Raw genomic sequence first — 13,908 nt, forward strand, 5'->3', positions numbered from 1 at the left:
AGAGAGAGTGAGTGAGTGTGTGTGTGAGAGAGTGAGTGAGTGAGTGTGTGTGAGAGAGAGTGAGTGTGCGCGTGTGAGAGAGAGTGAGAGAGTGTGTGAGTGTGTGAGAGAGAGAGAGAGAGTGTGTGCGCGTGTGAGAGAGAGAGAGTGTGTGTGTGTATGTGTGTGTGTGTGAGAGAGAGAGAGTATGCGTGTGTATGTGTGTGTGTGTGTGTGAGAGAGAGAGAATGTGTGTGTGTGTGTGAGTGTGTGTGTGTGAGAGAGAGAGTGTAAAAAGTAAAAAAAGCAACAACAAAAAAGTAATTAAAAAAGCTAAATGGTTTCCAACATTGATAATAAATCAGCATATTATACTGATTTCTGAAGATCATGTGACACTGAAGACTGGAGGAATGATGCTGAAAATACAGCTGCGCATCACAGGAATAAATTACAGTTTAACAGATATTCACATAGAAAACCATTATTTGTGTGTGTGAGAGAGAGAGTGTGTGTGTGTGTGTGTGTGTGGGGGGGTCAGGAGGACGAGCATGATGATGTGGTGACGGGTGTTAGTGTGGACTGCAGGTCAGCAGGCGGCGCTGTGAGTCTGTGAGAGTCTCATCAGCATCTCAGTGCACTCAATCTGTCTCTGATTTCAGGATCGAAGCGTGGGATCTGAACCAGGAGGCCGTCATCAGCTCGTATAACGGTGAGCAGACAGGAAGTGACGTCACTGCAGACGAATGACCGACAGACCCGTCGATTATCAATAGCATTATAATCCATGCGGTTTGAATATTTATGTTTGTGAGACGTCTTGCGCTCTTTGTCCTCGTCTTGATTTGGTTCTCGGCCGTGAGTCATATGATGAGATTCATCTGGATCAGGTTGGTTTGGTTCATGAACTCATGATTGAAGCATTTATTTGAAGAGAAACTGAAAGGGAAGAATACTTCCATAAAGCAGACTGAGTTGAGCTTTACTGAATTAATAATAATAGGAAAACTTACCTTTATAAGTCATTACAGTTATTATCATAGGGCAGTAGTTACATGAATTATGAATTACTTATTTAAACTATATGTATATGTATAAGTAATGTGAATTATCTATATCTATATATATATATGGTTATTAATGATTAAATATATGTACACATATTCTATTTTAATAATTAAGAAGTTATTAATTATGAATAATTTATTATTCATATGTGATGTAAATTTAGTGACTAAAATATATGAATATATAATCTTAGAGTATTTTACTAATGATTGAATAATATTAATTTGTGATTTATTTAAACTGTTTATTTTATAAAAATGGATGCCGTGCGCGCGCCCAAAGACAGTTGGACATAGTTCTGGCACAAAGCGATGGTTTCGTGTGTTAGGACATCAGTGTGTCGTCTCGAGCCGCAGGGTTTAATTTGGATTTGTCTGTGCATGTTTTTTTTACTCTCATAGATTTTGTTACCATTGCTATGCATTATATGACTGACAGACTGCAAAACTGTTTATTTTATAAAAATGGATGCCGTGCCCGCGCCCAAAGACAGTTGGACATAGTTCTGGCACAAACCGATCGTTTCGTGTGTTAGGACATCAGTGTGTCGTCTCGAGCCGCAGGGTTTAATTTGGATTTGTCTGTGCATGTTTTTTTTACTCTCATAGATTTTGTTACCATTGCTATGCATTATATGACTGACAGACTGCAAGGGTTAAAGTTAAAAATAATCATGTGTTCTACTGAAGAAACAAAGTCACCTACATCTTGGATGCCCCGGGGGTAAGCAGATAAACATCACATTTTCATTTTCACTATCCCTTTAAATGTCACTTTACGTACTGGTGTGTGTAAAACTTGTTTTTGATATCCTTCATATTCTGTGCGCTGGTCAGTTCACAGCAGTGATTTAAAAGTGAAAAAACTTGATCGCCATTTGTTGGGATAAACAGGAAAGTGTGTCCAGCTGAATTCAATTTGAGTTTTGTTAAACGAATTAAAAAGAAGCTTAGTTTACCGCGGAAGCGGCCGTGTGAAGACCGAAGAGTGTAAAGACCATCGACTCTACCGTGCGACTCCACCGGCCGGGACGCCGGCACTTATCTCTCCTCTTTCCACTTCTGTTTCAGTTTTTTATAATCTAGTTCTTAATATGTGTCAGTAAGTTGTTGTTATTTTAGCATGTGTGTTTGGCTCAGTGTTATTTTTTTAGGATTACTGATAAACTAATGTACTTTGATTTGTATTAGTTATCTATTTTAGTTTTAGTTACAGTTGTAGTAATTGTGATTTTATTCGTTTTTTTATTATGTCTATATAGGCTTTTTATTAAGTTTTACTTTTATTTATTTTGAGTTATATAGTCAGTACTTCAACATACAAAATGGAAATGAAATAATATATATATATTGAATGTATTTATATATATGTACATGTATGTGTGTGTGGCTGTACATACGCATGTGTAGTTGTTTTTTGGTGTTTGGCTTAGTGTTATGTTAGAATCATTATTATACTCATACCTTTTTGTTCTTTTAATATTTTTGAATTGTTTTTAGCTTTTTTTTTCATTTAAATGTTTTAGTTTTGAAATGTTGTTGTATGCATTTGTCATTTTTATTTAATTTATTTCATTTTCTTAAATGTGTGTGTGTATATATATATATGTATTTATAGAGTTTTAGCTTTTAGTTTTAATTACTTTTTCTTATTTGTAAGTCACTTTGGATAAAAGCGTCTGCTAAATGACTAAAAGTAAAAAGTAAAAAGTGTTTGGGCAAACAGACATATTTCTCACATTTCCAAGATTCACTGTTCAATAAAGTTTCCGTCATCTGTATATTTATGCTCTCGCATATCTTTATTAGACGGTATTGCGGTTATATTCTTACTTTCAGGGGTAACAAAAAGTTAAATGTCCAAAAATATCAATTTAACATGAACAGTCATACAAACAAGTTTGCGGATTAATGAAGCACAATTATTGACCTATTGCATATATCACACAATTAAACCTGTTCGTAGCAGATGCTAGCTTATTTCTTCAAATACACTTTTAACCAGAATATTCATGCAAATACAAAGTTTGCATTATTTCTTTTTTTGATTAAGAAAACGGCTATGAAAAGAAGCAAAGCATTTTTCTTCATTAAGAAGAACCATCAGTAATGTGTTCAAGGCGTCGCAACCATTTGATCAAATTTTAAGGCATACTTTTTATAAGTTCGTAAAAATGTTTTGACCTGGAAAAAAATCCAGCACCACTGAAAGAAGCTCTCATATCGAGAGCTATAGAGTCATTTTGTACATTAATGATTAAAGGGATTCAAAAATATTGTGCAGAAGTTACAATTAAGAACTGATGTTCTTAAACAACTGATTAGAAACTGAATTAAATGAAAAGGTTTGACATTAAAACAAGTTTCTGTGTATACAGGCACAGTTGCTCCATTGTTCGATTTTAGCAGCAAAAGTTCGACACAACCTGAATATACTGACGGCTGAAGAAACGTCCAGGTAGAAAGTTACAGTAACACTTTACAGACCGGGTGCAAAACATTAAATATCTGTCAGGTAGGTACATATGTACAGGTAAGGCACGTCTCTGGAATAATGGATCAGGACGAACCGTCTTTGATAACGGGTGTTATTGGTTGTTTGGCTCCTGGTCTCACGGTGAACGTCATTCCAAACTGCTGTTTGGTTGATGATCCGTTACTGAAAGATAAAGAAGAGCCCCATTGTTCTTAAGTAAACACTTCTCAAAGTTATAAAAGCATGAAGTATTAGAACTAGTTTTGATTCCACTTTAACCAGTAATAACTCAATATTACATCAGATTTTTGGGGGCATCGGCTGGATTGAAATGCGGCTAGTACATGTTGGTTTGTTTAAGCATCTGAATAAATCAACTTAAGCAGTTTCATATGCATTTTAGATCATAAATGTCATGGAAACAACTGTTGAGTGTTGTTCCAGTATCAGAGGCAGTCTATTTATCTTCCTGGTGATTCATCTCGGCTATGAGGGAGGCGTTGACTGTGATGACTAAATGATTGTATGCGTTATTCAAAAGAAAGCTATGTAATGTTTCTGTACATAATCTGAATGTCACTAAGTCTCTTGTTTCCGCCTCAAAGTAAAAAAGTAATTGCTACTTTATTTCTTGTAATAGCAACTAAATGTCTCCCAATTGTGACTTTATACCTCACAATGTGAATATTTTCTTTTCCCCCGTGTATGAAGTCCTGTCTGACATTTTCAGTCACGTTTCACTCGAAAAATACACATTACAGAAATGAAACGGATTGTGAATACAGTTTCATGTTGACTTTGACTTTGTTACTTGTGTTTACTTTTAGCTTACCTGTTCTGGGATTTAGTCGAAGTGGCCAAATTTTGAGCTTTTTTGGCCGCTTTGATTTCCAGCTCCTTCATGTCCACTCCACGAGTTTGCGCCGGTAAGGTGGCACTGCGGTTTGTCATAGGATTGTATGTGGTAAGGGGCGACGTGGCCTCGTCATCAGACAGCGGAGAGTTCCAGTCATCTCCGTTGGTCTCCACCTCTTTGACAGCCGAGAACTTGGGGTCCATCTCTAACATCTTCTTCTGCAGGATACTGAGAAGTGTCGCCTGGCTAGCGGAGACGGATGGAGGCACTTGTGCAGTGGGTTGAGTGGGTTTAGATTGAACAGGTGCTTTGGATTGGGGCTGGATATTTGGGGGAGGTCCTGGGGCCTTGGGAGGACAGCTGGGTGGTTTAGGTTTGGGGGAAACGAGGGGGCCATTGGTGGAAGGAGGAGGTGTCGAAGGTAGGGAGGGTTTGGCAGGTGTTGGAGCAGGAGCAGGGTGGCTTGGCAGAGAGCCATTGGTGATTGGAATAGGTAAGGGTTTAGAAGGTAGAGGGGCAGGTTTTACAGGGGTAGCAGGAGCCGGGTGACTTGGTGGGGGGGAGTTGGTGATTGGGGCAGGTGTAGCAGGTAAGAAGGTTTTAGCAGGTGGAGGGGAACTTTTCACAGGTGGAGCAGGAGCGGGGTGACTTGGTGGGGGAACTGGAGGTTCCTCCTCAGAGTCCAAGTTGGCAAATTCAGGAGGTGGTGGAATGAAGACCAAGTCTTCTCCAATTTCCACATCTCTAACAGGAACACCCAGACCACTAACAGAGCTGTTCATTGGGCTTCGTAGAGGGGTTGAGCTTAGCTCTGGCTTTGAGTAGGACACATGTGGACCGTCGAATTTGGTTGATAGAGAGACGAGTGGTTGCGTGTTTGTGGTCAACTTTAATTGTGCATTGGGACTGTCTGGTGTTGGGTCTCGAGGAGTGACAGTGAAGGAGTTTGGTTTTTCTACACTAGGTTGGATCACAGAATTGACTGGATCTCTTGAGTTGCTGTTCTGTTGGTACAGAGCAGTTCTCTGCTTTTCTCTTTCCTTTGCAGCCATCAGCAAAACGAGTGAATCGCTCGGGTCTGAACACGCTCAGACTGTCAATTACCGACACCCAACGTGAGCGTGTTTGCTGTGATGTAGGCATCACTAGGGTGATACAAACACAAAACTGATGATGTGTGTGTGTGTGTGTGTGCGCGCACACACACTCTGTCAGAGTGAAAAGTGAAAGTGTGTTTATATACCGAGGGTGTGTTTGTCCTGAAGCTAAAGGTGTGTCTTTAGCAATGTGTGTACTGGACGATTTCAGCACATTTCTCTCAAGACTTCTATTATCAAGGAAAGAATTAAATGCAAAACGTACAGTGGTTGATGCAACAAAACGCATTCAGATTGTGTGTCTGTAATACGGAAAGTATATTGGATTACCATGTTATTTACATGGTACTCCAAGGTACTTAAAAATACCATGTTATTACCATAGTACATTTCCAAAAAAGAGTGCGTTACTACTATACATGTACAAAAACAACATAATACCATGGTACCATGTGCAAAAACACAGTATTACATTGGCACGTCAACAAAACAGGGTAATACTTTTTTTTTTAGTGACCTCAACACTAAAAACTTTACCAAAAAGTACTGTGTTACGGTGATCATTTACAAAAGTGTACCATGGTTTTACCCAACATTGCTTTTTGGACATGTATCTTGGTTTTACCCTGTTTTTTTGGATGTACTATGGTTTAAGTCTGTTTTTTTTAGACACGTATACCATGATTTTAACCTGTTTATTTGGACATTTGCTCTAGTAAAACCATTATTGAATTAAGTATTTTGGAAGTACCTTGGAGCCCATGGTAGTATCATTACATGTCCAAAACAAACACTATTACTATGGTATTTATTTTGTAAGTGACCCTAGCATTTAAAATTTGTTTACAGGAAAAAGTACCATGGTAGTACTATGGTAGAGTGATCATTTACAAAAGTGAACCATGGTTTTACCCCGTTTTTTGGAAATGTACCATGGTTTTACCCTGTTTTTTGGAAATGTACCATGGTTTTAGCCTGTATTTTTGTACATTTGCACTAGTAAAGCCATTACTGCATTGTATATGTACCAAGTAGCTTGGAGCCGATAGTGTTACCATAGTACATGTCCAAAAAAAACATGGTAATGCTATGGTATACTTTTTGTAAGTGATTTAATTCACTTTACTACTAAGTTAGAAACCATCTCATAGGTGAAGTCTGGTCATGTGATCGGCGTGTTTTGGGACGTACCATGAAGTGTTTGACAGTTGGACGCGAGCGCACTTTGGCGGTTCCAGACTCCGGGATGGCAGCCGAGTCCAACACAAGCTCCACGTTATCTGAAAAACAAAGACATGTTATTTACCTAGTTAAAATGGTAACTAGCAGCCTGTGTGGTGCAAAGTCAATGCTCAAGACCATATGACCACCAAAACAGCAGAACAACAGGTTCATATGCATGGTAATATCTTCATGACAGGTCAAATGTCAGTGTCTGGTTCGTCATATCACACATTCTTGAAAAGCCAAAAATAACATTTACTAAACACAAACTCCCATTATTTTTCAGATGAGATTCATTTAGGAAGCATAAAATGAACACTGGAAGTTCACTACGCTTTGAAGTTTCTGATTGAATGCGATTGCATTAATTTTAGGGTCCAAAAAGGAGTCGGTGTGAGTCAGGATTCGAACTCAAGACCTTTGTGTTTCAGGTATATGATCCGTCAACAGTCTGATGATCTGTTTGGTTAACTGTGTTTGCTCATTAGCGACTTTAAACGTTAATGATGTAATTACCAGATTATTATTATGATTCTGCCGCCCTGACAGTCGTCAATCACTCCAAACAGGAAATTTGAACCTGCATTATGACAGCAGACCTCAGTGTTTTTAAAGTATCTGATCTTCCTTCACAAAAATAAGAATGCATATGTATTTCATATGTTAGTTACGAAAATCCGTAATAGTACGGTACTTTAAATATACAATTTGTACCAAAACTCACGTATCATGATATTTACATGACAACCAAAATACAATGATATTGCCCTGACAGTCGTCAATCACTCCAAACAGGAAATTTGACCTGCATTATGACAGCAGACGTCAGTGTTTTTAAAGTATCTGATCTTCCTTCACAAAAATAAGAATGCATATGTATTTCATATGTTAGTTACGAAAATCCGTAATAGTACGGTACTTTAAATATACAATTTGTACCAAAACTCACGTATCATGATATTTACATGACAACCAAAATACAATGATATTGTATAACATGTTATTACCATTGTTTTACATATCCACAACCACTGTAGTACCATGGTAAATGTCCAAAAACATGGTACTACAGTGGTACATGTCCAAAATACAATGATAGTACCATTTTTGTATAAAAACATGGTATCACTATTGACATATCCAAAACCACTGTATTTTCAACGTACATGTCCAAAAACACGTGGTATACACCCAAAAGGAACATGGTATACGTCTAAAGGAACATGGTATTACCATGATATACGTACAAAAACATGGTACTATCATGGTATACATCCAAAAACCCGTGGTATACGCCTAAAAACATGGTACTATCATGGTATATGTCCAAAGAGGAACATGGTATTACCATGATATATGTCCAAAAACATGGTACTATCATGGTATACATCCAAAAACCCGTGGTATACGCCTAAAAACATGGTACTATCATGGTATATGTCCAAAAACATGATACTATCATGGTATACGTCCAAAGGAACATGGTATTACCATGATCTACGTACAAAAACATGGTACTATCATGGTATATGTCCAAAAACATGGTACTATCATGGTATACGTCCAAAGAAGAACATTGTATTACCATGATATACATACAAAAACATGGTACTATCATGGTATACGTCCAAAGGAACATGGTATTACCATGATCTACGTACAAAAACATGGTACTATCATGATATATGTCCAAAAACATGGTACTATCATGGTATATGTCCAAAAACATGGTACTATCATGGTATATGTCCAAAAACATGGTACTATCATGGTATATGTCCAAAAACATGGTACTATCATGGTATATGTCCAAAAACATGGTACTATCATGGTATATGTCCAAAAACATGGTACTATCATGGTATATGTCCAAAAACATGGTACTATCATGGTATATGTCCAAAAACATGGTACTATCATGGTATATGTCCAAAAACATGGTACTATCATGGTATATGTCCAAAAACATGGTACTATCATGGTATATGTCCAAAAACATGGTACTATCATGGTATATGTCCAAAAACATGGTACTATCATGGTATATGTCCAAAAACATGGTACTATCATGGTATATGTCCAAAAACATGGTACTATCATGGTATATGTCCAAAAACATGGTACTATCATGGTATATGTCCAAAAACATGGTACTATCATGGTATATGTCCAAAAACATGGTACTATCATGGTATATGTCCAAAAACATGGTACTATCATGGTATATGTCCAAAAACATGGTACTATCATGGTATATGTCCAAAAACATGGTACTATCATGGTATATGTCCAAAAACATGGTACTATCATGGTATATGTCCAAAAACATGGTACTATCATGGTATATGTCCAAAAACATGGTACTATCATGGTATATGTCCAAAAACATGGTACTATCATGGTATATGTCCAAAAACATGGTACTATCATGGTATATGTCCAAAAACATGGTACTATCATGGTATATGTCCAAAAACATGGTACTATCATGGTATATGTCCAAAAACATGGTACTATCATGGTATATGTCCAAAAACATGGTACTATCATGGTATATGTCCAAAAACATGGTACTATCATGGTATATGTCCAAAAACATGGTACTATCATGGTATATGTCCAAAAACATGGTACTATCATGGTATATGTCCAAAAACATGGTACTATCATGGTATATGTCCAAAAACATGGTACTATCATGGTATATGTCCAAAAACATGGTACTATCATGGTATATGTCCAAAAACATGGTACTATCATGGTATATGTCCAAAAACATGGTACTATCATGGTATATGTCCAAAAACATGGTACTATCATGGTATATGTCCAAAAACATGGTACTATCATGGTATATGTCCAAAAACATGGTACTATCATGGTATATGTCCAAAAACATGGTACTATCATGGTATATGTCCAAAAACATGGTACTATCATGGTATATGTCCAAAAACATGGTACTATCATGGTATATGTCCAAAAACATGGTACTATCATGGTATATGTCCAAAAACATGGTACTATCATGGTATATGTCCAAAAACATGGTACTATCATGGTATATGTCCAAAAACATGGTACTATCATGGTATATGTCCAAAAACATGGTACTATCATGGTATATGTCCAAAAACATGGTACTATCATGGTATATGTCCAAAAACATGGTACTATCATGGTATATGTCCAAAAACATGGTACTATCATGGTATATGTCCAAAAACATGGTACTATCATGGTATATGTCCAAAAACATGGTACTATCATGGTATATGTCCAAAAACATGGTACTATCATGGTATATGTCCAAAAACATGGTACTATCATGGTATATGTCCAAAAACATGGTACTATCATGGTATATGTCCAAAAACATGGTACTATCATGGTATATGTCCAAAAACATGGTACTATCATGGTATATGTCCAAAAACATGGTACTATCATGGTATATGTCCAAAAACATGGTACTATCATGGTATATGTCCAAAAACATGGTACTATCATGGTATATGTCCAAAAACATGGTACTATCATGGTATATGTCCAAAAACATGGTACTATCATGGTATATGTCCAAAAACATGGTACTATCATGGTATATGTCCAAAAACATGGTACTATCATGGTATATGTCCAAAAACATGGTACTATCATGGTATATGTCCAAAAACATGGTACTATCATGGTATATGTCCAAAAACATGGTACTATCATGGTATATGTCCAAAAACATGGTACTATCATGGTATATGTCCAAAAACATGGTACTATCATGGTATATGTCCAAAAACATGGTACTATCATGGTATATGTCCAAAAACATGGTACTATCATGGTATATGTCCAAAAACATGGTACTATCATGGTATATGTCCAAAAACATGGTACTATCATGGTATATGTCCAAAAACATGGTACTATCATGGTATATGTCCAAAAACATGGTACTATCATGGTATATGTCCAAAAACATGGTACTATCATGGTATATGTCCAAAAACATGGTACTATCATGGTATATGTCCAAAAACATGGTACTATCATGGTATATGTCCAAAAACATGGTACTATCATGGTATATGTCCAAAAACATGGTACTATCATGGTATATGTCCAAAAACATGGTACTATCATGGTATATGTCCAAAAACATGGTACTATCATGGTATATGTCCAAAAACATGGTACTATCATGGTATATGTCCAAAAACATGGTACTATCATGGTATATGTCCAAAAACATGGTACTATCATGGTATATGTCCAAAAACATGGTACTATCATGGTATATGTCCAAAAACATGGTACTATCATGGTATATGTCCAAAAACATGGTACTATCATGGTATATGTCCAAAAACATGGTACTATCATGGTATATGTCCAAAAACATGGTACTATCATGGTATATGTCCAAAAACATGGTACTATCATGGTATATGTCCAAAAACATGGTACTATCATGGTATATGTCCAAAAACATGGTACTATCATGGTATATGTCCAAAAACATGGTACTATCATGGTATATGTCCAAAAACATGGTACTATCATGGTATATGTCCAAAAACATGGTACTATCATGGTATATGTCCAAAAACATGGTACTATCATGGTATATGTCCAAAAACATGGTACTATCATGGTATATGTCCAAAAACATGGTACTATCATGGTATATGTCCAAAAACATGGTACTATCATGGTATATGTCCAAAAACATGGTACTATCATGGTATATGTCCAAAAACATGGTACTATCATGGTATATGTCCAAAAACATGGTACTATCATGGTATATGTCCAAAAACATGGTACTATCATGGTATATGTCCAAAAACATGGTACTATCATGGTATATGTCCAAAAACATGGTACTATCATGGTATATGTCCAAAAACATGGTACTATCATGGTATATGTCCAAAAACATGGTACTATCATGGTATATGTCCAAAAACATGGTACTATCATGGTATATGTCCAAAAACATGGTACTATCATGGTATATGTCCAAAAACATGGTACTATCATGGTATATGTCCAAAAACATGGTACTATCATGGTATATGTCCAAAAACATGGTACTATCATGGTATATGTCCAAAAACATGGTACTATCATGGTATATGTCCAAAAACATGGTACTATCATGGTATATGTCCAAAAACATGGTACTATCATGGTATATGTCCAAAAACATGGTACTATCATGGTATATGTCCAAAAACATGGTACTATCATGGTATATGTCCAAAAACATGGTACTATCATGGTATATGTCCAAAAACATGGTACTATCATGGTATATGTCCAAAAACATGGTACTATCATGGTATATGTCCAAAAACATGGTACTATCATGGTATATGTCCAAAAACATGGTACTATCATGGTATATGTCCAAAAACATGGTACTATCATGGTATATGTCCAAAAACATGGTACTATCATGGTATATGTCCAAAAACATGGTACTATCATGGTATATGTCCAAAAACATGGTACTATCATGGTATATGTCCAAAAACATGGTACTATCATGGTATATGTCCAAAAACATGGTACTATCATGGTATATGTCCAAAAACATGGTACTATCATGGTATATGTCCAAAAACATGGTACTATCATGGTATATGTCCAAAAACATGGTACTATCATGGTATATGTCCAAAAACATGGTACTATCATGGTATATGTCCAAAAACATGGTACTATCATGGTATATGTCCAAAAACATGGTACTATCATGGTATATGTCCAAAAACATGGTACTATCATGGTATATGTCCAAAAACATGGTACTATCATGGTATACATCCAAAAACCCGTGGTATACGCCTAAAAACATGGTACTATCATGGTATATGTCCAAAAACATGATACTATCATGGTATACGTCCAAAGGAACATGGTATTACCATGATATACGTACAAAAACATGGTACTATCATGGTATATGTCCAAAAACATGGTACTATCATGGTATACGTCCAAAGAAGAACATTGTATTACCATAATATACATACAAAAACATGGTACTATCATGGTATACGTCCAAAGGAACATGGTATTACAATGATATACGAACAAAAACATGGTACTATCATGGTATATGTCCAAAAACATGGTACTATCATGGTATATGTCCAAAAACATGGTACTATCGTGGCATACGTCCAAAGAGGAACATGGTATTACCATGATATATGTACAAAAACATGGTACTATCATGGTATACATCCAAAAACACGTGGTATACGCCCAAAAACATGGTACTATCATGGCATACGTCCAAAGAGGAACATGGTATTACCATGATATACGTCCAAAAACACGTGGTATATGCCCAAAAACATGGTACTATCATGGTATACGTCCAAAAACACGTGGTATATGCCCAAAAACATGGTACTATCATGGTATACATCCAAAAACACGTGGTATACGCCCAAAAACATGGTACTATCATGGTATACGTCCAAAGGAACATGGTATTACCATGATATACGTACAAAAACATGGTACTATCATGGTATACATCCAAAAACACGTGGTATACGCCCAAAAACATGGTACTATCATGGTATACGTCCAAAGGAACATGGTATTACCATGATATACATACTAAAACATGGTACTATCATGGTATACATCCAAATAACACAGTCGTAGTTTTCTGTCAGTGTAACCGGACACGTCTCGGATCAAAAACAGAGATATTTGTTTACGGGTTTTCTGTCATAAAATAAATACGTTTTTGCTGCTAACCTGATTTAAAAAAACAAACTAATCCAGAGTCTGTTGTGAAGGTTATTCGTGTGCTGAAGAAAGTGTTGATGCGCACGCTCCGTGACAGGTGCAAAGGGAACACATTAAACTTACTGATATCAGATCTATTTAAACTCTACATCAGAGTGAATCTCTCTTACCCATGTCCCTGATTTCCACATTGGTGTCGAATAGAGATTGATTCTTCCGACCCAGGAAATTGAACGATCCTTTCTTCATTGCTGTAACGAAAGTGATTTCACCTGCAGAGATTGAAATCAGCGTGATTTCATGATTTCAGTGTTTCAGCAGCAGCTGAGTGTGAGCTCGAGTCCGACACTGATTCAGAGAAACACTGAGGAGGAGAAAATGGCCCCGCCCACTCAGACAGGTGAACACACACACACACACACACACACACACACACAC

At 36.5% G+C, this 13,908-nt stretch overlaps 1 protein-coding gene across 1 annotated transcript; it reads right to left on the reverse strand.

Annotated features, from left to right (window-relative positions):
• Positions 1–2,767: 2,767 nt before the first annotated feature.
• LOC107570670 (pollen-specific leucine-rich repeat extensin-like protein 1) lies at positions 2,768–6,071 on the reverse strand. The gene is made up of 3 exons (XM_016256923.1): positions 6,065–6,071; positions 4,355–5,456; positions 2,768–3,705 (listed from the first exon to the last, which is right to left on the reverse strand). Exons 1-3 carry the CDS (start codon positions 6,069–6,071, stop codon positions 3,606–3,608), a joined length of 1,209 nt encoding a protein of 402 aa, XP_016112409.1. The 3' UTR covers positions 2,768–3,605.
• Positions 6,072–13,908: the final 7,837 nt, after the last annotated feature.

Source organism: Sinocyclocheilus grahami, unplaced genomic scaffold (genome assembly GCF_001515645.1).
Source record: "Sinocyclocheilus grahami isolate Dianchi unplaced genomic scaffold, SAMN03320097.WGS_v1.1 scaffold1491.1, whole genome shotgun sequence".
NCBI lineage: Eukaryota > Metazoa > Chordata > Actinopteri > Cypriniformes > Cyprinidae > Sinocyclocheilus > Sinocyclocheilus grahami.